This window comes from Strigops habroptila, chromosome 4 (assembly GCF_004027225.2).
Source record: "Strigops habroptila isolate Jane chromosome 4, bStrHab1.2.pri, whole genome shotgun sequence".
In the NCBI taxonomy this organism is placed as follows: domain Eukaryota; kingdom Metazoa; phylum Chordata; class Aves; order Psittaciformes; family Psittacidae; genus Strigops; species Strigops habroptila.
This window is the reverse complement of record NC_046358.1, coordinates 6606343-6631128: the sequence shown is the minus strand read 5'-3', so window position 1 is coordinate 6631128 and position 24786 is coordinate 6606343. Positions and strand designations below refer to the sequence as shown.

The window sequence follows — 24786 nt, the reverse complement described above, 5'->3', positions numbered from 1 at the left end:
CCTGTTCTATTCAGCATGCTTGCAAGAGGGTTTGGAGTCTTGGCCAGTAGCAGAATATGATTTGTGCCCTGTATCAGGAGGAGATCACATGCACATGAAGTGGTGGTTTTCTCAGCTGGGAGAGGCTGGAGCTGAGGGAGAACCACTCCTCTTCCTACTCTGAACAGTTATTTGCCTGGGATGACTTGAGCAGTTTGTAGATTCCAGTATAGATTTTCTCTTGGGTGTGGACATACAAATAGGCATGATGCAAAACGGTGAGCATATTGCTATTACTGATAGCAATGCTTGTTTACCATACAGCAAAAACTGGTCACCAGTGTCTCATAGAAACGAGACAATGTTTAACAGTACTAAAAACAAATTACTACACACCTAGGGACTGATAACAAGAATGTCTGGTGTAAGCTGGCAGCTCATTAGGGGGTTGAGGGAAAAGAAGGGTTAGAGCATGTTAGTTAAATGAAAGAAATTACTGTATCCTATCAATATACTGAAAATCAAATGCAGTCCTAGGCCATATAAGGCAAACTGTCCCTCTGGGGAGAAGGTCATATACATGGCTTTGTCAATTCTCATACTGCCTAACACCCATGTGCAAAAGAACCTGACATGAGAATGGCATATAGGTAGAAAGAAAGGCTTCTGGGATGGTGGGGGCAATGGGGAATCTATTGTATACATGAGTACTGGAAGTGTGTGGCTTGTTTCATCTAGTGAAAGAGAGACTGAGAGGAGATACGAATGCTCTTTATAAATACATCAGAGGAGTAAACACCATGGAGGGAGAAGAGCAATTTAAACTAAAAGACAACATTGGAACAAGAGGAAATGGGTATAAATGGCCCATGAATAAATTTAGGCTGCAAATTGAGTTTCTAAGCAAAAGACCAGTCAGATTTTAGATATCCAAATAAGACTACTAGGGCAAATAACCTAATTGTTTCTAAGATGGGATTTGGTTTCTTATATGATAATTAATAGTGTGGTATTTTGCTTATCTGTGGTAAGCTGTGGCACCTCCACTCCCTTACCTGACAGTGGAGGGCTGAATATCATTTTCCTGTGGTTTTATATTCATATATGGGGGAAGATGAGCCTGAAAAAAAGCAGTCTCCATATTTGGTATCTCCAGAGTCAGACACATCACACGTGTAGCTTGTGTGCTTCACAGTAGTGTCTGCTACTCAGTTCTTTGTAACTAAAAAGAGTTCCTAAGTAATGGCCAGCCCCCTCAAAATTATGAACTTAAAGTAAAACTTGTATTTACCTCATCAATTCTGATAGGGTCCTGATTTGAAGCAGGCCTACGACTGCTTCAAAGTATGGAAATGCTCAGGTGCAGGTGTTAACAGCTCTAACCTCAAGACTAAAACTGTCATGTGTGCACAGTGAAAACCTCTCAGCCAACCTTAACTGCTGCTGCTGTTTCACCACCCAAAGCCAGTGACAAGCCTGTTCTCAAGCAACACACATCTTCACCGCATCAGTGGCTCTGGAAATTGAGAAGTGATCTGTGTGTGGTCTATCTTTCTCTTGTTTGATAGACTGTTTTTTTGTCTCCCTTACTGTAGCATTTAAACCAGAGCATATGTGTCTCAAAGCAGCAACCTACTTAAAAAGAAGTAATATGCAGTGAAGAAAATGCTGTTGTTCACTAGGAGTAACCGCACCATGAACTCCATTGAGCACAGTAAGATACATAAGGTTTTGATATATGCCATGCACTTCAGTGGATGACAGAAGTATGGATCGTGGTGATGTTTGTGCCAACAAAAGACTTTGGTCTACACAAACAACATTCATATACAACAGATTTAAGATTTTAACAGCTGCAGACATGTAATATCTTACATTTCTTCTCTAAACCTCCTTGTTAACAAGTCCTTATCCAGGTGGTGTAGGCTGGGAATGAAGGCAGAAGGCTGTAAGGAGGTGGAGTGGAGTAAAATTTCAAAGCCTTTCAAAACTTCCTATTCCTTGGCTTTCTAGCATGTAGGGCAGTTGGGGGTTAAGTGACTGAGCAGTGAATTTGGAGCCTTTTGCTGGCTGGATTTGCAAAACTGAAGGATTTTTTGCTTTGATTAACGGGATAATTAGAGCTGTATTGTAAGCATAAGCTTCACTGAGCATTGCAAGTACTCATTTCTTACCTGGACATCAGAGACTCACTACACTCCTTAGTGCTGTGCAGAGCAGACCCTGGGTGTCTGTTTAAACACCGCCTGTGCATTTAGCCAGAGCCTCTTTCCTGCCCTGCATTAAGCTTCTCTTTGGCAGTGGTGCAATTTCATAGCTCCTGGGTGGTTTTTTTTTTTCCCAGGTCGCTGTCAGTCAGCTTAAAAAACCCTCTCTGAGGTCATTAATGCAGTGAAGTTGTTTTTGCTGTGAGAGCCAGGGTCAGGAAGCGGTGAGCCTCCATGGCACCAGGGGACAGAGGAGAGGAGACCACTGGCATTGCAGTGGGGCTGCTTGGATGCCGCTCCCCTGTGCTGATCCAACGCCAGTCACATACTTTTGTCCTCCCATTCCCTCTGCTCCTCCTTTCACTGTGGAAATCAGTCCCCACCAAGCGAGTTCAACTGGCAATAAAGTCTTCATAGTTAAGCTGCTGACTCTAGAGAAAAACTGAAATCCTCATCAATCATTTTGCCTATACAATATCTCTCAGTAGGCAAATTTTCTGCTGGCAGCATCTGCTGTCACTCTTGAATCTTTTAGCAAAGTGCCCATTTGGTAGCTCCAACATATATATACTAGAGAGAATTCAGAGGCTTGCATCAGGCATCTGTGCTGGTCTGAGTTTCCAAACTAAATGAATTACTTCACAAGCAACAAACTTATCAACCATGATCCTTGAGCAGGAGAGTGGGGACAGGAGGTATTGGAGTTTGCTAGCTAAGCAGCAGAGCTGCTCAGGGATCTCCCAGAAAATTAAATAGGTGGCACAACACAGCTTGTTTAGCCTAAATCAAGGTTAAATCAATCAACAGTAGATCGACGCTGATTCTGCTTTTTCAGGTCCTGTGTTGTAATTAAACATGAACTTAAGATGCTGAACCTGTAAGTCTGCAATCTGTGTTGAGATGTTAATGTAGTGGACACCTTCTGAAGCTTGTCAGGATATGTGATGTTTATCCTGGTGGTTACTGCTATCCTGGCCACTCAGGGAGAACTGAGTATCTTGAAAACTTATGGTGCTTTCTGAGACCAGGTTCAGTCTTTCTAGCCAAATATTAGCATTTCCAGACCTACCCACTGCGTTTCCATTTCCCGCTGTTGATGGATGAAAAGTTTGATGTTCCAGAACCTGTCATCTCGATGGAAGCTAATTCCCCGATGAGCTTCTTTTTCCATGGAGACCCCCGATAGGCTGTGGGGCAGAGGAGGCAGGTGAAGGCAGAAGTGAGTGGATTCCAGCGGTGTCTGTGTCTGTGCAGCCGTTCAGTTGCTTTCCTGGCAAACAAGACAGGCTGGACTGAATACCTCGAAGTGCTCCTCCATACCCGACAGCTCTGTCTCAGTGCACTGGCTCCTGGGAAGCTCTGGTATGTAGAATCCAACCATCATCAGCGTTTGCCATAAGGATAAATTTGCAAGCAGATCATTTTTGGCTCTTGCTGTAGCCGGCTCTGAAAAGAGCCCTTTTTTCTGTCTTTCCTCCACCTCCCTTTCGGAGACATGACCAATGTTTTCCACAAATGGAGAAGTTTACAGTTCCCCACACATGGCAGTCCCTGCCAGAAATTTTGGTTTAGTTGCCACAGCAACAACTTAACCCATTTTTAAAGCCCCTGTCACTGGCCGTGCCTCTGCCCTGTCTGTTCTTCCTCTGCATTTCCCCAGCAGAGGCAGTGACTGAGAGCTCTAATAACCCAGTAATGGATCCAATTACAGCTGTTAGTGCTTCTGTTGAGAATACATGAATAAGTAAATCTGTGCATAAGGATGAAAGAGTGTTTTTAAAGCTGCCTGAGAGTCTCTGGGGGCGGTGGCCACGTTGCTTTTGCCAAGCCCTGGTGGAGGATGGCAACTGAGGACTCAGCAGATGCTCAGCTCCCCTCTGGACCATGCAGGCTCACAGGCTCTGTGTGTTGTTGCATGGTCACTGCCTGGTGGCCGTTGACTTACAGGCATGGCCTCACACCAGAAGCGTTGGTTTGTGCTTCTTGCAGTTGCGCTTCAGGTGCCTCTGTGGGGCTGTCTGCTGACAGAGCCTCTCTGTTGGTGGTAGACACACACACGGTAAATAGTGCTCCGCTTTCATTAGAAAGCATCACCACGTTCATGTGGTTAAGGGGGTTGTGGCTGGAAATGGACTGGGCAGGACAGAAAAAGCACTAGCAAAATTTTACAAGGCACTCCTGAAGTGCTGTTCCATCAGTGCAGGATGATCCTTGCATCCTCTTCACAACACGAGAAAACCCATTACTTCCTCTAACTAACACTGGGTCTTCCTTCAGCATCTACTGATAGCACAGAGGCATCCATCCTCACCCAGCTGTAATGGTGTCATACATTTGTGGTCTTCTATCATCCATGAGCTGATCAGATGAGGAAAGGTGCCATCTTTTGCTCTCGACGGTTTCCTTCCTTGTCTGCCTTTTCCTAGCTGATGCATGAAGCGGCAGAAGAATGTCATTTGTTCAGCATAGGGCAGATTTTGAGGAGGGGGATCCTGAATGTCAGCTGCCCAGTGCTGGCTCCTCAGATGTGGGAAGGGAGCTGGAGGGACCAGCATCTGAGCAGGAAAGGTTGGCTGCAGAAGACCTTTCAGCAAGCAATGCCTTGCTCCTTCTCCTGCTCCCTGCAAATCTGTGGTGGCAGGAGGATACATAATACTCCAGGATTCAGTGAACTCATTGCACTCAAAGTCATTTGTAGGCACCGGCTCATAGTCTTGTGTATAACCAACTAGGAATCCTCCCTTCCCATGTCACTGTCTGTTCCAGAGACCCATGGCTGCACAGTTGCACTGCCTGGGTTTGGTTTTCTGCTGCTCTTAGTGTCTCTGTATGGACTGGGATGAAGAGGCTGTCAAAGACCATGGTGATAATTCCCCAAAGTCAGACCTGCATATCTGATGGAGTAGGTGCTAGTGAATCTCTTGAGAAAATTATGTCCTCTAAAATGCCTGGTGGCCCTGGTGAGCCTGTGAGTGGAAGGCTGATGGTCTCCCATTAGCATTCAGAAGACAAGAAAGAGCTGTGAAAGGGAATCAGCATTAGCTTTTTCTGAATTGAAACTCTTATTTTCTGATGAGTTATTGGAGGGCTGCTTTACAAATCAGCCTGCGAGGAGTAGGCTGGGAAAGGCTGACAATACATCTGTTACTGGATGTAGATGTCCCCTTGAAACCTCAGATTCATTTCTACACACTACATGATGGTTCTATACAGCCTTTCTTTCCAAAGCGAGGCCTTGTTTTGCTTCCCTACTCGGGTTTGCAGTACTAGCCTGTTCTTGTTAGCTGCTGGACGTCTGAAATACTGGGGTAGGAATTAGTTTCAAAGAGGTCCCTGGAAGCAGTTTCTGGAGAGTGAGCCCATAGATCTGCCCACAAGATCCAGGACCCAAGAAAAGTTTGAAGCACTCTGCAAACTAAGATACTGTTTGTCATCTCCCTGACATCAGGGAGGCTGAGAAGGGAGTTAAAGGACGGCTCCTCTCCTCCCTGCTCAGCTGATACCTCCAGGGAAAAAGAATGATTCTTTTCCCCCTCACCTGGCTGTGTCACAGGAGAGCTCATTTCTGTTATGCATCATTAATCTGAGTTTCTAATAGCAGTAAAAGACTCTGAACTTGGTCTACGGAGAAGTTAACAACCAGTTTGCTGGAGTGCTAACAGTTGATCACTTAGCCTTGGTTATTAACTGCAGGCAAGGACCAGTTTCTGGGAGATAATTGGGGTCATAAACAATAGCTGTGTAATGGAGACTGTGCCTTAGGAGAGAGACTAAACATATTCAGCTGCAAGAAACTTACTGCCTTTGGATGGCATCCAGGTGCTGCCATCAGCCAGCTAGAGTACAGACAGCCAAGATGTTGCTGTAGGGGAAGAGAGGTCTTTTGTACTCAGCAGACAGCATCTATCTGCTCAGGATGGCCCCTAGCTGGAAAGATGCTTGAATGTCGCCACAGGAGGCTTGATAAAACTTCTTAAGCAGGAATCTGGAAGGTGCAGGTCGAAGGCCATGTGTCATTTAGTCCATTTTAGAAACAGGGCTCAGCATTTAGGAGTGGGAAGCTCTGCAGCCTGGGTTAGGGTTGGTGGTGTCAGCTGGATTTCCCAAGTTAAAGGTGTCTGAGGGTTGAAGTGATGCCCTTAGGTCATTCTGGCTGACTGGTGAACAGGGCTGCAAGCATCCTGCTGCCACGGCTTTCACTTGAGCAGATGTGTGCTTGTGCACAGCAGGCATGAAATGTGTGTGCAGGGTCTCCTTGGCCATTTGGGCTCTGCTGTAGCATTGTTGGATGATTAAGATTTCTCTGCCTGGAATTTCTTAATACAGAGTTGGTTTGTTGCTAGGGAAAGAAGTCCAGAAAAGCACCATTAAGAGGTAGGAGGGTATTTAAATAGAAAGGATTTTCATTTGTGCTTTCTAAAATAAAACCCAGTTTATGACTACTGAGCCCATTAAGAATCCCTGCTGGGGACACAGGGGTTCTCCAGGCCATGACAAGACGTTTTCTTTCAGTGGAGAGCTTGTTGGGACTGGCAGATAGCTTGATGGGATTTCTGATGTGGCATCAGCCTCTGATTAGATTCATGTCACTCCAGTCATTCCCTGTATGCATGTGATTGGAAACAAAGGGAGGAAAATAAAGGTGCAAATGAGTTTCTGTAATGGTTGCATTAGCCAAGCTGGAGTGTGGCATGTTGGGATCTGGAGTTTTTGAAGATTTTATCCTATCGAGAATGAGAGGAGCATGTGCATGCGTGTGCACCACAAGCTGAGCTGGGCACCCTGATGTGAAAGCTGGGAAGGTACCTGATACACAGGTCCTGCAGCTCTGTACTGTGGTACTTGAAAGCATCCTTGGATACTCCCTCATTTTTAAAGGAATCAAGGATTCTGTTCTGATGCTTCTTCCCAAGTGTATGGAACTGCAGAAGAAAATTTAAGGGGAATCTGTGCAGAAGGGAAGTATTGCCCTTCATTTCCCAGTAGCAAAAGCATGATAGCATTGCCAGGCTGGGCTACATCACAGAATCAAGACAGTAAATGTTGTCTTACCGTGGAGATCTGAAAGGCTGCTGTAGGTGTGCAGCTGAATTTTATCCACTGAGCCCTTTGCTCTGACAGCAGAGTCTGGCTTTGCTTGGCTTTGATTCAGAACAGGTAGGTACCGGAGAAGGGCCATGATCCCAGAGGGGTCTCAGGTTCTCCAGGCTTTCAGCCTTTCACAGCGCATTGCTATCCTGGTCAGGCATATGGGAGGATTTTCAGCAGTTGGTAAAGTGAATGAGAGCAGAAATAGTAGGAATATTTCTGATACCGGTCCTGCGTAACACCCCTGCTGGGAACTGGGTTCACCAGGCTGAAGGGGTGTCTTTGAGTTAAGGAAGGGCCTGCTGAAACTGGTGGGAGGTTGTTTGATGTCCCCCCTCCTGGTGCCACTGCAGGCTAAAAACTAGCAGCAGAGCAGGGAGGGAATCAGACTCTCTGCCTGCACGCACTCTGGTTCTGGTACTTCATAGTCAGCCAGTCTTCTCCCTGCAGCAACAGGGGATACCCCAAGCCAGAGTCAAGACTGACTCAGGAGAAAGCGAAGAGGTGACAGGACCTCCTCTCTGAAGCCTGTTTATGACTGCTTTGCAGTGGGGGAAAGCAAGCTTAGATGGACCTTCTAAGAGAGGCTGAGTGTACAGGGCTGAGCTGGTGGCTTTGCCAAGGAGGTGGGCAGGAGTCTTTCTTATTCCAGATACTCCTCCAACTATATGATGCGTTACCCTCAAAGGGCGGCCTAGATATCCCAAAGTAGAACTTGGCTCCATGGCAGTCCTGCTGCAGCATCGAAGGAGAAATCCAGTTTAACTGCAGCACCAGGCAGAGCCCTTCAGTAACCACCGGGAAGCCAAGTGTGTGTGGGATCCCTGCTATGCCATATTGAAATCTGCCCTGGAAAGAGCAAGAACATGAATATGGAAGGAAGCAAAGGGAACTGTCACACTTGTGGCTTCACGTTCCTAAGCAGCAGCTCTTTGTCTGTGCAGCGCACAGGAGGAGGTTTGATGTCCCCTTGGGTAGTGTTAGCGCTACCTCCAGTTTATGCATTCCAGGCTGAGATTTCCAGGTGGCAGGCTCACTGGGAGCACAATGGGTAGGACCAGATGGCTCATTTTGAAGTGATACAGGCAATGGGACACATGAGAGGTTTGGGCATAGAGCTGGGGTGTGACTTTTGCACTGGAATAGATCTAATGGTCTGAGGCATGGATGGGTCCTCTTCTTCCCCGTTCAGCATGACTGTAGGAGGGGATGCTCTGCCTGTTCATCCCAAAGGCCATGTACCTGCCCACTCCTGGCTGCAGCACTCTCCTTTTGACAGATGAGATGGGGAACGAGTTTTTGGGACTATGCCATCGAACACCTACCACTAACAGAATAACAAAGGCTTATCCTGCCTGTTGCTGGCATGCAGAAGCGTGAGCAGGCAAGCATATTCCTACCTCCCCAGTAAATCCCAAGCTCAGCTGCTACTGTAGCATACAGCTTTTAGCTTAACTGCCTTGTTATCATTTGAATGGACAGAAAGGCTCCTGGAGAGCCTCTGGGGTGAATGGGTCATTTCTCTGACTTGAAAAATCTTCCTTCAGACCTTAGGTCAGTTTGTGGCTTTGTTTTTTGAGCCATGATCCATATGTTTTCTTCAGTTGCTTGTGCCTGGAGAGAGGTGGGGAGCACATAATGAGAATAAATGGGGAATTTCTGGATTTCTCCCTGGTGCCAGCCATCCTGCTGGAAAGCATCAGCGTCCATTGCACAGCTGCTCCAGGAGTGGGAAGAGGAAATGCCTGAACCTGGGTCCTCCCCTATTAGCAAGGCAGGATACATTCCCAACTTCACTGGGAGTTTTTTTGGACAAGTTCTCAGATATCTCAGCTGTAAACTCCGTGAGTGACAGTCACGTGTTTCCATAAGGCGGACAGATTAAGCCTTTAATAATAAGGTGCAGGGTACACAAAGTATTCATGGTGGTTGATGAACGAGCAGACTTTTGATGTCTGATCCTAGCAGCTTGAAGCCCCTTCCTGCTGTTTCAGTGTGACTCTCTTTCACTCCCATGCCCCTTCCCAAACTGCTGTTGGGACCAAACTTCAGGGAATTCCTGATAAACCCTGAGTTAGCAATGTTGTCGTGGGAAGGACTGTTAACCTCACTGGACAGAGGAGGCTTAACTGAGTCTGCCTTTGTTTGAAATCCACTGGGTAGCATTAGAGCATGGAAGAAAAGTCATTTCTTACATAAGCTTAGATTATGTTATTTACTCTCCATTGTTTGTAGGGGCCTCATACAACCATGAAAATGACCTTTATTTCTCTATGGATTTTGTCCTTTTACACTTAACAAATATTGATTTTTTTTTTCTTCTCCTGTGTCTTTATCAGAGCTGAATTAACAAGCCTGTTTAACAAGAGCCTCTGATTCATTTGGGGTCTTTTTGTGCCAGGTATATCAAAAGCAGCTGAAAGCAGCTCAGTGAAGAATGTGCAAAACCACTGTTACAGAATTGACAGAGGAGGTGATGTGCCCTGACAAGAGCTGAGCTAGCATGGGTCAAAGAGCAGGCTTAAAAAGATGGTCTATTCAGCCTGGGCATAAGTGCTGGGAAGGGTTGTTTGTAAGGAATGAAATCTCATTTCTCAAGGCTCCTCAGACCATTAAAGCTTGAGGCCACTGAAAATCTTAGAGTGTCCTGGATTATTCCAGTTCCACCCACAGATCCCCAAGTGAGAGCAAGAGCCCATATTCACAGCAAGAGGTGATTCCTGTCCTTGTGATCCTAAATCTCAGTGTTGGGGTGATGAGACTCCAATAAGAAAAGGAGCCGTTGGTGCAGCTTTATGGGCTCCTTCTTGCCAGGCTTTTAAGCCAAGCCTCTTGACTGATTCAAGAGCTCATAGGTAGAGCAGAGAGTGGAAATTGAAGGCAGACAGGGACATAAAGTTCAGACAGACTAAGTCTGATGGCCACTTGTGATGCTTTTAAGACAAGTGAGAGGGAAGGGATAGCCCAGCTGATGGCTGTCCCTCGCTGTTCATGCTTGCCAAAATGCACCATTGCAGTTTCATGGCAAGAGCAGGGAAGAAGCAGCCACCGTGCAGTTTTCTGGGGCAAACTGAAATCTCTCAATGCCTTTTGGGGTCATCTCTCCAGTCTGTCAGTGGCCTTGAGACACCCTGTAGGGTTTTTAGTGACCTATCTGGCCAGTAGCAAAAGCTTGACCTTCTGCATATACTCCATATTGAGAAAAAGAGATGTCGTGATGGAGATAGAAGTGGTATGTCCAGATTTCTTGCTGCCTGAATAGGCAAGGCCACTTGTAGCTTTGCTCTAGGACTGTCCTGTGGGCTCATCTTTCTGACAACCCATACAGTGTGGTGGGAGATGACATTTGCTTCAAATGAAACAAGAGTCTCCTTAAACCAGCTGTTGAACAAGCCTATAAAAAGGACAAGTCTTCATCCCTTATGATCTGTGTCAGAGGATGGCAGATTTTCAAGGACTTTGTCCCAGTGTGCACTTCTTTCTCTCTGAGATGAGAGGTTAAGTATGCCGGTGGGAGCTCTAAGAAGCACCATGAGGCCAATTAGTTAGCGTTCATTAGTTTCCCAGCTGCAAAGGGTGGATTCCTGCCTTTCCCAGCTTGCTGGGCTTAACAGAGCTGGGGCTAGCTTCTGGGCAGTCGCCATGGCTGAGATAGGCCAGTGAGGTGGAGAGGAAGCAGAGAAGATGTAGCTGCTACACAACAGGTCATCAGTAATGCTGAGAACAGAGCTGGGTCTCCAGGCTCCTACCTGATCCACGTCCTTTCTAGTAGACAATGCTGTCTGTCCTGCAGCTCACTTGCATTGTCCTAGAGCAGAAGGAGCTCTGGGCTATGGGCCGTCCTGGCCTTCAGCGTCATTAGAGGCTATGTCTATGCCACCAGAGTAGCTGAAGTCTTATAAACTTAGAGGAGGAATTAAGAATCCAAAGTGTTCCAGGGTATCCTGGTCGAAGGAAACTCTGGCTGTTCAGCTGCCTAAGAAAAAAAGAGGTATTTCTGGATCAAGAAAACAGATGCCTTCTGCAGGAGGGCAAAGCAAAGGAACTGCCCCATCTCAGGGCAGATCTTGGCTCTGGTATTGCAAGTGCTTGGGAAGTGAGAGGACAAGTTTATATTCCTCTCCAATTAATATCTCTTCTTGCAAAGTGGAACAGTTCAACAGAAAGAATGAAAATGGCATTCAGCTGCTGCTTGGGCCATTTAGTGGGTGTGTGTGAGGCTGGGGAGTGCCCTTGGTCTGACTCAAGGCTGGTCGGATGCTTTAACCAGTTAGTTATTAGCTGCTCTGGGGCCGATCTCCCTGAATCCTCTTTTCAGTGTAAGTTCCAACAATACCACCATGTCTTTATAAAGAATTCTGGTTTGGTGACACGATGCTTCCCAGCAAAAAGAGTCGAAAAACTCCCAACCAACTCTAGGCCTCACACTTCCAAAGCTTTGCCTGCTTCTCCCCGAAGGCTCAGCTGAGGAAAACAAACCACTCCATATCACTGTTCATTTACCCTCCTGAACCATGTCTCTCAGTGCTTCAAGGTAGATGCTTCAGCAGTTAATATTGCTCCTGGGGCATGTGCAAAGAGCAATTAAAGCTTGTTGTGCCAGTGAAGGGCCCTGGGTGAGCTGGGCTGTGGAGACAGCTGCCCTGTTTTGCTGTGTGCAGCAGCTTCCCGAACAATCCTGATGCAGAGGGAGACAAGTGCATCTTGCTGATTGCAGAGTTAAAGCTTAAAGCTCCAGGGCTAAACTCAACATGGCATTTCTAGGCTTTTTGCTGGTCTGGGTTTGTAGCATTCAGAACCTGGGGAGAGCAGGGCTGGGGAGAGCAGAGCTGCTGAGCCTGTGAAGCCGTTTCCAACCAGCTGCAGCATGGCACTGATGGCAGGAGGGAAGCATGAGTGCTCAAACACACACTTTGCAGTGCTCTGTGTAATGCTTTGCCTGTGACAGTGCAGGACCTAGATCATTGATACTGAAATGACAGAAAGCACATGAATGGCAGTCCCTTCATCTCAGGTATAAATGCTTGCTACAGCTGTGCCCCACAAGGATCAGCTAAGCAGGTCGAGGGAGGTGATCCTCCACCTCTACTCATCCCTAGTGAGGCCATATCTGGAGCACTGTGGCCAGTTCTGGGCTCTTCAGTACAAGAAAGACAAGGAGCAACTGGAGAGGGTCCAGCGGAGGCCACAAGGATGATCAGGGGTCTGGAGCATCTCTCTTATGAGGAGAGATTGCGGGAGCCGGGCCTGCTTAGTCTGGAGAAGAGGAGACTGAGAGGTTATCTCATTAGTGCAGATCAATATCTCAAAGGCAGGTGCCAGGAGGATGGTGCCAAACTCTTTTCAGTGCTGCCCAGCACAGAATGAGGAGCAGTGACCATAAACTGAACCACAAGAAGTTTCACCTCAACATGAGGAAGAACTTCTTTACATTGAGGGTGGCAGAGCGCTGGAACAGGCTGCCCAGGAGAGTTGTGAAGTCTCTCTCTCTGGAGACATTCAAACCCCACCATGGACATGTTCCTGTGTAACCTGCTCTAGGTGGGCCTGCCTTGGTAGGGGGTTGGACCGGATGATCTCCAGAGGTCCCTTCCAACCCCACTGATCCTCCAGCTGCAGGAGGCTTGGAAGAAGGCGGGTTTGGCCGTTCCATGGAAGAGAGTCCTGCTAGGTGGTATACAGCCAGATGACATTTGTGCCCAGCAGTCAGTGGTCTCTGGTGCTAGAAGAGGAGTGTATCACCCAAATGGAAAATCGGAGCTATAGGATAAATTCATGTAGCTCCACAATACACGCAATAGCAGGCTGGTGTGCATGGGGAGGGGGCAAGTGTTTCTCTTGCCTTTGTGACTTGTCTGGAAACCTCTCCAGAGATAAATTGGAAGTTGTCATTGGCGTCTCTACTGAGAATGTCAAGAGGAATCTGTCAGCACCAGTCATGACAATACAAACACAATTTCCTCGTTTAAAGCACCACACCAACTGTACCTAATTAACCTTCATGACAGTGCAGCAATACAAGGAAATAAGGATCATTAACTTCAGCTTTGCTTTACAGAAGGGGAAGAGAAGCAGCAGCACCAGCTCAATGTGTTTCAAATTAAGGTAGGCTCGGAAAAATCACAAGGTTAGAAATAACAATAATCCGTTTGGGGTCCTCAGCGCCTTAAGAGTACACTTGAATTAAACTTTCAGGTTTTTCTCCAAGAAACATCAGGACTCGAAGCTTCTCTCCCATAAACGGTTTTTTTTGTGACTCAACAACCAAGGCTTTTAGAAGATCACACATTCTCAATCACAGTGGTGCAGAGGTAATAAAGGTCAGAGCGATTTGCTCGGTAGTGCTTAAACATCAGCTGGGCAAAGCTGGGAGCAGATCTGTGTGAGTAGCTGACCCTCCACCCCTGGCTTGTTTCTCCAGAACAAACATTTTTCGAGGTGGGCGAACCTGCCTAAATCCACCAGTGGTCACTTAATAGCTGCCAGAGGTGTAATTCAGGCTTGAACTGGTGACCTCATCCCTTCCTCTCACGTCTGCAGTGGGACAAACTGATGACATTGACTGTTTACATTCTGGTCTCTGAGCCAGCCCAGCTCCCTCGCCAGGGGCCCAGCAGGGATGGAAGTATCCTAAAGATGGAAAACCAGTGCTGCTCCCTGACACTGGCTTGGGGCTGTTTCGGTAAGTTAGTAGGAAGGAGCAACTTGTACAAGTCCTTTCTAAAGTAGAGTTTTCCCTGCCTCTTGTATCACGTGCCAGCGGAGGCCAAGGGGAAGAATAACGCCTGTGCTATTTGAACCGGGCACCAGCGCAGGCTGTTTTGTCTCACCATATAAATACAGTACAAAGCCCTGAAGAGTCAGCACGGCAGCTTTGAGATGCTGTCAGGATTGGATGAGAAGACCTGGGTTTGTCTGGAGCCCCAGCAGGCAGGACCCCTGCCCTGGACAGAAGCCAGCAGGGACTGCAGAGGGCCGGAGGAGGAGAGCCCGTTGTGTGGGGTGCTCCTCTCTCCCCCAGAGAGCTGGCACTCGTACAGGAGTGCATTTTATTAATCTCTTTTTCTCCTCCTGTTCTAAGCTGGCTGTTGTGGTTTAACCCCAGCCAGCAAATAAGTACCCTGCAGCTGCTCACTCCCGCTAGCTCCCGGTGGGATGGGGAGGAGAATTGGAAATCAGTTATCAGTTATCTCCTTATCAGTTGCGATAAGAACAGTTTAATAATTGAATAAAGTAGAATATTATATTAATAACAACAATAATAGCAATAATAAGGAGAGAAAAGAAAAAAACAAGTGTTGCAGTATACAATTGCTCACCCCTCCTGATTGTTACCCAAGCAGCAATCGGTGGCTCCCAGCCAAGTCCCCCCAGTTTCTATACTGGGCATGATGTGCTGTGGTATGGAATATCCCTTTGGCAAGTTTGGGTCAGGTGTCCTGTCTCTGCCCCCTCCTGGCTTCCTGTGCCCCTCCTCACTGGCAGAGCGTGAGAGACTGAGAAGTCTTTGACTTAGGATAAGTACGACTAAGCAACAGCTAAACATCATTGTGTTATCAACATTATTCTCAGACTAAAGCCAAATCACAGCACTGTACTGGCCGCTAGGAAGAAAATCGATTCTATCCCAGCCAAAACTAGGACACTGACATGGGGTGAAGTGAAGCTGAAAGGACCCTTGAAAAGGCCAGGTCATGGATGGAAAGGAAAAAGGGCTTGGCAGATGGCAAAGAGCTCTTGAGCAGCATGGGCTGCAGCCGGCTCCAGGGTACAGAATTGTTCCCCTGCTCAGGCTGTGTGTCTGTCTCTCTGATTATTTTGTGTATTTCATCTCTGCTGAGCGTCTCACCCTTAATCTGGGCTCTTCTGTGCCAACAAAATGCTTAGCTCACTCCATTGTCTGAGAGACTAATTTGCACTGTAAATCTGATGCTTATCTTACATGACAGCTTACTGTGGGGTTTGTTGCAGTCCTGAAGACAAGCTAACCAGGGATGGCTAGAAAGCTTTCAACACATCATCTGGAGTATAGAACAAATACAGCCTATTTCAGCTTGCTGCCAGGTTAGGATGAACAAGGGGTCATCCCTTGGGTTTGGGGTCATAAGGGGTTCCTCTCTCTCTGAACTGTATGCAAACCTGAGTTTGTATGGGTTTTTTTATGGTACAGCTTCTGTTCTGAGCTGGAGCTGTTGGAATGCTTCTGGAACAGCTTCCCACCCTCCTGGGGCCAGCTCCTCCATCCCTCCTCCCTGCTACCTGTGGAGTTTTCAGGACCACAGGAGTGGATCAGACCAGGTATAGGCAGCGTGCGAGCACTGCGGCTTCATTGTCTCTGCCTGGCTTAATCAGAAAGAACCTTTGTCCTTGTCTTTCTTCATTAGTTTTTCCTGACACTTTCTCCAGTATGTTTTAGCTCTGTGCTGGCAGAGGAAGGTGCCCCTCAATCACATCTGCAGTTGCCTCCTTCTCTCCGGTCCCTGGGCTATCCACCTGCAGGCATTCATCATGGAAGAGGTTTTCACACTAGTGTTGTTCAGATGGCTGTGCAGCTCCAGAGGCCTAAATCCTCCTACAGAGGGGTTCCGGGTAGCCTCAGGTGCAGGTTTACCTGAGGAGAGACAGAAAGATTATTGCTGTTTTGATACAGCTCTCAGTTCTGCAGCTGAGCACACCACTAGTTGTTTAATGCCCAGAGCTTCTGCATTGCAGTCCTCTGGGACGCAAAGGATCCTGCTTCCCCTGACAGGGGAGTGGAAAAACAAGACCTGCTATCTTGGGAGGATGGTGTTTGTTTGAAGGACCAGTCTGATTTTCACTGAGCCCTGCTCTACAGTTGCATGGATTTCTGGATGCCTCTGTTCTTCCCACCCTCGGTCTGAAAACAGAACACAAAATGCTGTATTGGGTAAACTGTGTGCAGTAGTTGGAAGGCTGGCAACTGAACTGGAAATAGAGCCAAGAGGTCTCGGGAGCATTGAGGGAAAGGAGAAAAAAAACCAGTGAAATTGGTGAGGAGTAGGAAGCAATATGTTGTGTACTGGGTAGAAATGTAGCTGCCTAGGCTGCATCACACACTCTGTATGGCCCCTCTCAAAACGTGTTTTGCTGCCCAGATTATGAGACACGTGTAACCTTATTCCATGTCATCAGAGCAGGTGAACACCAGATTCCTCACAGGCACCGTCCTGAGACCTGCCCAAGGGAGGGCCCTGTACAGCCTGGGAGAAGGTCAGGAGGAAATGAACGACTTTGAGACACTCCAAAATCCGCAGAATTTTATACTAATCCAGGACAAAAATACCTATGAAAGGACCGTGACACCACCTGGTTCAGGCTCATGCCTAGTCTAGGTTAGGCTACTGTATGCAGCCTCCTCTGAAGAAGCCCCCCTCTTCCCTGACTAGAAACAGAGTCAGAGGAACCATAGAATCTCAGACTGGTTTGGGTTGCAAGGGCCCTTAAAGCTCATCCAGTTCCAACCCCCTGCCACGGGTAGGGACACCTTCCACTAGAGCAGGTTGCTCGAAGCCCCGTCCAGCCTGGCCTTGAACACTGGCAGGGATGGGGCAGCTTCTCTGGGCACCCTGTGCCAGTGCCTCAGCACCCTCATAGTGAAGATTTTCTTTCTGATACCTAATCTAAATCTACCCTGTTCCGGCTTAAACCCATTCCGCCTTGTCCTGTCACTACATGCCTTTGTAAAAAGCCCCTTTCCAGATTTCCTGTAGGGCCCCTTTAGGTATTAGAAGACTCTTATAAAGTCTCCCTGGAGCTTTCTCTTCTCCAGGCAGAACAAGCCCAGCTCTCTCAGCCTGTCTCCATAGCAGAGGTGCTCCAGCCCTCAGAGCATCTTCATGGCCTCCTCTGGGCTCACTCCAGCAGATCCATGTCCCTCTTGTGTTGGGGGCCCCAGAGCTGAATCAAATTACCTTACTTAAACTTCTATATTAAGTGCCTGAAAGTTAGCAGTTTGACTCTGAAGACATCTTTATTTGTTTCCTAAGATGCCTGGAAAATCCTCCTTTCTGACAGGTAACACGGTGCAGTCTGGGAGCCCCCGGTGTGAGTAGCTGGCCTCCCGTCTGCCCCAGCGCCTGTAGCACAGGCAGCAGCTCTGGTTCGTTTGGCATGGTCAGCTTGTCCCTCCAGCCATGTGCATCCAGCACCCCGGGGCAGCTGGTGCCTCCAAGGATAAAATCCATGCCCTGCTGCTGCTGCTGTTTTCTGTCAGACTTAGGGTTGGTTTGTTTAACAAAAAGGAACAAAAAAGCAAGAAAAAAGCTTGTTTTCCAGCAGCACTTAGAGACCCTACTGTGTTGTGTGACACGCGGACAACGGGAAGATAGTCTCTGCTCCAAGGGATTCACACGATAGCTTGGCAGAAGTACACAGAATAACAGATGTGGTGAAGACACGGCATGAGATGAGTTAGTAGCAGTAAGAGGAAGATGTTTGCTTAGACTGACTAGGTCCGACATCTCCATCAACCAGGGTGTGCAGCGCGCGAAGGCCCCGCAACTAGATGAGCGGTTGGGCCAACCTCCCAGCACTCCCAAGGTCTCTGCTTGCTGGCAAAGCAAATCCACTGCCTACATCAGTGTTGGCTCTAATCTGTATGGAAATGGAAGTGGGTGGAGATATCAAAAGGGGGCTTCCAGGTAGTTTTCTGCTGCCTGGAATATTATTAACAGTCAAGGAAGGGAGCTGCTGGCGGGCTGGATAAGCAAAGGGCTTTCGTCTCAGAGAGCTTTAGAAAGGGCGTGAGGGAAGCTGAAAGTGGAAGAGTTGGGATCTCAGAAAGGGCATTCAGCCAGCAGCTCTCTGCTACCTGCCATTACCTGTGCAGTGCAGCCTGGCTTCTTCCTTGGGGCGCTGGTGGAGGGCTCTGCTCTGAGGCTGTGGCTGGTGGTGGCACAGTCCCTGTCCTGGGCTCTCTGCAGAGGCGTGACTGCTCTGTGGCTTTATGCAGGCTTTCATAAAGCCATTTCCATTCCTGTCATTTCCCCACGTGTCAGGAAATGGGGTCCGCACTTAGCAGGGGGCTAAAGCCCTCCTTCTTCATCAGCGCTGTGCAGCCCCTCTTCTGAGTAGGTAATGGGCTAGAAATGCTGCTGCTGCTCCAGGGATCCTGTATTCCCAGCTGGCTCTTGCTTTTCTCCCTGCCAGGATTTCTTTATTGTGTTTTTGCAATTATTAGTAACTCATTTCGTGTGCAGCACTGGCAGTGAATCAGTAGTCAGAGAATCCAAAATATCTCACCCCATGAAAAGAGCAGCTCTTCCTTTGCTGCCTGCATGCAAAGGGAGAGGACTGTGTGGAGACCAGCGAGAGAGCTGTCAGGTTTGAATCCCTTGAGTAGCAGCTCAGAGCCAGCCCTTCCCCAAGAAGTGGTGAGCTGTGAACGTTGTGTCTGCAGTGTTGTGGGGTGGTGCGATGGCAGCTTGGTGGGTATGTCGTGCTGGCCTTGATCCAGTTGGCACAGGTAAACCAGCAGTGACATGGTGTAGCAACTTTAAGCACTGTCTTAACACTATTAAATACGTAGCTGAGATCTCCAGGGGGCTTGTACAACCTGAGGTGACGCTTGTGTCACTGTATCTTTACTGCAGTGTGCTATCTCTGCTAGCTCAATTACAGTTCTCACAGATAGGTCTGTGCTGTGCCTTAGTCCCTCATCTGACATTAGCACAGACCTGTCTCCAAACAGATGCTTCTGAGGACCTGCAGGCCATGCAAACATCAGATGTTGCTGTCTGCAGTTCGTGCCTCCTGTGCTGGCATTCATCCTTGATTTACTGGCGTTGGCCAAACACACAGGGGAGGGGAATTACATCTCTTGTTAGGGAGATTTGCTTTGTGTTGCAGCACTGAGGCTTGCGCCTTTGTGGCTATAACTGAGCCACCTTCTTCCCTTCTCTGTCACATGGGCAATTCTGCTCCCACTCCCTATCTTCCCAAACTCCTCTCCTGCCATGCTGTAGGCTTGGGATCACCTTGGTTCCTCCTTCAGGTACTGAGACATGGGGGGCTGCAAGGCATTGTGCATATGTGGTGAACAACCCTCCTGGCCAGGGAGGAGGTCTTTGGTGCGGACGCTACTGACTTCCCCTTTCCCTGTCTCCCTGCAGATGCCAGCAAGGACCATCCGCAGCAGCAGGCAGGGGTGATCTGGAGAGTGACGGGCAGCCTGTTCAGTATCACCCGGGGAGCCGTGGGCGCCACGCTGGGAGGAGTTGCCTGGGTGGGCAGCAAGAGCCTGGAGCTCACCAAAACAGCCGTGACCAGCGTCCCCGCTGCTGGCGTCGGACTGGTGAAGGGCAGCGTCTCGGCGGTGACCGGCGGCGTCGGAGCTGTCGCCAGCAAAGTCCCTTTCACCGCAAAGAAGAAGGACAAGGCTGACTAATCCCCATCGCAGCTCCCTGCGGAAAGATCGACCTGCCCATACTGTCCCCCTACACAGCACCTCTTTGAGTTGGAAGCAGCCGCTTCAGGGAGGGTCAAGCACCCGAGCAGACTCCGGCTGCAGCCTGCTCAGCACCGCCTGCCTGGCTCAGAGCTCACAGAGCCGCTGTCAATGCCTTTCACTCCCATCACCTACTGGGAACCATCTTTGCTCCGAGGGCTTTAAAGGCGCCGTTGTCTCTGTCTTGCAGTTTTCTTCCTCCCTCCTTGTTCTTGTAAGCACAGAGGGGTGGGAGAGGGTGTCAGGCTCCACCTGCCTGGACATGGGGGGTGTAATAGAGGAGGGAGAGGAACTGTGCCTGGCTCGAAGTGTGTGTTGTGTAGTCAAATTCAGCTTCAGCTGGGAAGACAGCCCCTGAAACACCCTTTCCCTTGGCTCTGGGAGCTGTGTTTTGGGGGATCTGCCTCGCAGAGAACTGTAGAAGAAAGTCCCATTGACACAAAGGAGAGATACTGTGAAGAGGGGGAAACTTCCCTCCTGCCCTGCATCTCTTTTCTTTGCAGGGTCCATCCCACAGGCTGCTCCCAATCACTTACTCCCTGGCTGAATTGCACTCTTCAGAGAAGGAACCCTCAAGCTCGGCAGAGCAGCTCCAGGGATCATGCCACACAGGAGTATGATATGTCCCAGGCCATCAACTTCTGCATAGATTTTATTGGTGAGAGGCAGTAGGGTGAAAGCTGCTGTATGTTCCCATTTGGGGAAGGAGCTGACAGTGGCATCTGCCAGGCCTCTGTGATGTTGCAGCATAAGTAGTGATGCTCCACAGAGCGACCAACCGGGCCTTTGGGTTTGACCCTTGAAGTCCTTACAGTATCCCACCTGAAACAGGACATTCTGGCTCTAGGCCACACTCTCCCTCCACAGACATCACTAGGAACCATGAGCAAGCATGTTCCCAAACACCACCCAAGTTCTGCTGCAGCGAGGGATGGGAGGATGAGAGCGTTGCTCTCCCCATCACTCAGCACCCCGGGAGCGGTGGCCTGGGTTTGAGAGGACTGTACCACGTTGGAGGGTGCTCCAGCAGCATCCAGCCTGCACAGGGTACCAGCAGCTCCTCCACACGCTGCTCCCGGAGCTCCAGCCTGGCTCCTCTAAATGACCATGTCGCAGTAAATGCCCCACCAACACTCGTAGTGCCGCAGAAACCCAGACGCCTGCATCCCTTTGGGGGTCACAGCCATCCACAGCCTGGCCCATGATGCTCAAAGGGCCGTGTGGCATCACACACACATGCTCACACACATTCACTCGCTCCAAGGTCCCCTGTAATTCTCGGGATGAGGAAAGCCACACGCTCCACCATTGAAACCTCTCCTGGCTTTGGCAGGTGATTAGCCTAGGTGTTAGGTGTTGGATGCACAGGCGAGTGAAGCAGTGCTTGTGCTGTATATTATATATATGTACCTATGTTAGCATGTGTGCGTCAGTCCACAGGCATCTCTTCAGCAAGGGAAACAATCAGAGGAGTTTCCATAGTCATCTTCGGCACTTCCATACAGTTTTTCTGTAGGGTCCTGGTTGAAAGAAAAATCATATTTTAGAGGATGTTTTCCCCTCTGTTGCCCAAGAGCGTAGTTTATTGAAACCAAAGGAATGTGAAGAATCCCCTTTCCCCTGTCTGTGCGGTTTGTTTACTTTCTGCCCTATCTTCTGGATATTGAAGCCAACTTCCTTGATTTTCATTTCCTGTTGGAGGTCATTGCGCTTCCTGGCTGCTCTCTTGTGCTTAGGACTCAGACATCAGGGAATATTTAAGTACACTGCCCTCCCACTACCATTTTTGCTGAACGTTTTTGGGCTTGTGAAGCAGTTTTCATTCTGACCTTTATTAAATCCACATTCTGGGCCTGACGTAAGTCACTGTGTCCTGTACTAGTCATGCTGGTGTTAGTCTCTCTCCATACCCTTTGCTGGATAGTCCCTGCTGTTAGCAGTGGAAAGAAGTTGCTGATCTCTACAGCGTGTTACTCTTCATAGCGTGAGCGTGGTTTAACCTACATCTTTGTTTCTGAAGAGGAAACAGCATTTGGTATGTGTGTGTGTTTCCTCGCTTTGTCTCCTTTGTTCTGGTGAAGGCCAAGTTGACCCAGACGTGTGTCGGTTTTGTCTCTGAAGGCAGCAGCTTCACAGAAAGATCAGGCCTTGATGTGTGCCTGCACTTTGTGGGATGCTCGTGGCAGCTGGCGAGGCCAGAAGAAGTCTTGTCTGTGCTTCCTTTGTCTCAAACGCCCTGCAGACCAGGAGCACGGTTTGCTCTGTGTGCATCTCTGCTTGCTTCTCCTCCTGAGCACATCTCATTTCTTATTCCAGATCACAGGCTGCTCCTGAAGTGAGCTCTAACCCCAGAGCTAAAAGCTGCTTGTGTGTAACTAGCTGTGCTGTCACCAACCCTCTTAGAAAGATAGTTCCTTACCAATTAGGACAGAAGACAGTCTTCTTAACTGCTTCTCCCAGGCCTTGGACAGAAGATAGTATCTGAGGGGCTTTACTTCAACAGCCAACCTTGGGCAGGTGATGGGAAGCTCCTAGAATCATAGAATGGTTTGGGTTGGAAAGGACCTGAAGTTCATCCAGTTCCAGTCACCTGCCATGGGCAGGGACACCTCGCACTACACAATGTTGCTTAAGTCCCATCCAACGTGGCCTTGAACACTCATGCTTTTGGCTCTCAGTATCTCGCACAGGCTCTTGCTGGGGGAGGCAATACATTCTTCCCAAGCTGTTGCCTGCAGGCACTGTGTGTGCAGAGCAGGCATGGAAAATTGGATAAAGGTGCATTAAGGAAGGCCACAGGGGTCCTGAGGGTTTCCCATCTTTTTATATCAGCTCTTCTGTGCATCCTTGCAGTAAATGGAGTGGAGCTCTCCAGTTGTCTGGAACTAAAGACAGTTAGTACGAGGAAGATCACCAGTTTTCAGGTGAGAGTGAGATGAGGAGGGACTGGTGACAGGAGGAGGCGAGGAGCGGGGGAGCAAGAAAAGGGGGAGTGTGGGGGGAATTTGTTTCTTAGGACAGGCTCTGCATCAGAGGATGAACACAGCGGAGTTTGTTCTAGGGAAGAGTACAGAAAGGGAAGTGAATGAATGTGGGTTTTGAATTGGGGGGCTGGTCCATGCCTGGCTGGTGCCCTGCTTCCCATGGTAATGATGTTTGCTAGGGGTTAGATCAGCGTGCCCAATGGATGGTCCAAGTGCCAGATCAGCTCCCTCCTCACCACCCCAGATCTCCCCCAGGCTTTTGTCATGATCACCATAGGGTGGGGCTGGGTCTTCCCTATGGTGGAGGTGGGATGTGGCCCTACCTTCAGCCCTGTGCCCCGCCACAGCCAGGCATTCCCCATGCCCAAGGATCATGCCCTGGATGAGAGGAGAGCCCACAGCCACAGCCTCTCCTCCCTTTGCTCATCTCATTATTCTTCACTTTCTTTTTTATCTCTCCCTTAGCTTTGTGTCTTGCCCCTGGATAGCGCTCTCCAAAGCTCTCACTGAGACCTTCATTACACATCCTCACTCGTGTTGGCTGGGAGGGCAGAGAGGGTGACTGCCCTGCAGCTCCCTTGGCTGGGAGAGAAGTACATGTCTTCCACCCCTCTCCATCCCCTTGTGTTACGTGTGTGTGTGGAAAATCTTAACCCACTTCATTTCCTCTGGGTTCCCTCGTTGGCTCTTGTCCCTGTGGGTGGGTCATTTCTGTGTCTCCATTGCAAACTCATCCTTCTGAAAACAACAGCGTGAGTGGGAACGTGGAGATGGCTACAGAGCTGCTGGGACAGACGCCAGGGCTCAACTCCGCTTCTCCAGGAGCCGAGGAGCCCTTTGGCAACCTAAATCCGTCACTGCGGCCACGCAGTCCTGTGCACGGTGCCGGGCTCCGGAGAACACTTATGTTCTTTATCATTTCATCGTCTGTAATTGGTTTCCTACTGAATTTGTTTGCTTGGTTTGTTTTGCAGTGTGTTTCTGGGAATATTCTGCATCTCTGTATTTTAATTACAGTAAAATTTGAGGATAAAAACCTTGTATATGCTGGCTCTTGTTTCCAGTGGGGGGGGAAATGAGGAGAGGAGGAGCAGTGAAGGAAGATGTTAGAGATTCCTTGGGAAATCAGATCTCCCCCCTGAGGGCTCTACATGAGGCACTAAGCAAGGCTGAACCTTCATCCCTGCTTAAACTAGGACATGGCTTTCAACCGGGATTCAAAAGCCATTTTGCTGCAGGTGTGTTTCTGGATTGGAATGGTAAGAACAGTTTGGATAAGACTTCTAAACTCCATTTCTTGTGTTGGTTTAAAGACCAGTGCATGACAGGACTTTTGGGCTGGAACGTAGTGGGATGACAGCTGAAGATGGGCAATTCTGCCTCTACAGCTGCTGTTCCCTCATGCAGGCTTGCAAAGCCACTTCTCGCAGCTGAAGAAGTGAGGAAAAGCTCCTTTCCCCCGCCGCAGCCTGCCCTTTCTGCAGGGGAAGGATGTCAAACCCTCCCCAGAGCCGCAGGGGAGCAGCCAGACCCTCTGCATTGGCTCACTGGAAGGTGTGTGGAAGGCACAGCCCCAGGCAGGGTGTACCTTTGCCTGGGTGGAGGCCAGGAGCCAACAGCTCAGCATTTGTGAAGTGCTGACGAAAGGATTAATTTAGTAACTAATAACGAGGCAATCAAGCCATTATTTGGTGGGTGTTTTGCTGCCAGCTGCTTGGTAAGAGCTCTTGAGGCTGGCTGCAGTCACCTATGCTGCCTGCCCCACTCATCCTCTCTCTCAGACACAGCGAGGGGCTTGGGGAAGCAGATGGGGAAGTGCCCATCCTGCAGCACGTCCATGCTGTCACCCCGTTCCTCCTCACAGGGATGGAGCTGCCTGTGTCACCTTGCAGACAGTGAGGATGAATTACAGGTACTCCAGCTGCTAGCCCTGAGGAGAGGCCTCAGATCCATCACCCCTGCTCACCTCTTCTGCAGCCCAGCTGGAGCACGTTTGCTATGTTAAGCCAGGTTGAACAACACCATTAACAAGCTGCCCCTCCAGAGGTCTTTAAAGGGGGAA

At 48.9% G+C, this 24786-nt stretch overlaps 1 protein-coding gene across 2 annotated transcripts in view; it reads left to right on the top strand.

Moving 5' to 3' along the window:
• LOC115607225 (transmembrane protein 263-like) overlaps window positions 1–23760 on the top strand; it is a 201555-nt gene extending 177795 nt beyond the window's left edge. Inside the window, exons 1-2 of one of the 2 annotated variants that reach the window (XM_030484240.1) lie at window positions 18711–18759; window positions 19406–23760. In XM_030484240.1, coding sequence (XP_030340100.1) covers window positions 18711–18759; window positions 19406–19680 — 324 coding nt within the window. In that variant the 3' untranslated portion in view covers window positions 19681–23760. Of the gene's footprint in view, window positions 1–18710; window positions 18760–19405 lie in introns of those variants that run through there. The other variant, XM_030484239.2, reaches the window with a different exon arrangement.
• The last annotated feature ends 1026 nt before the right edge of the window (window positions 23761–24786 follow it).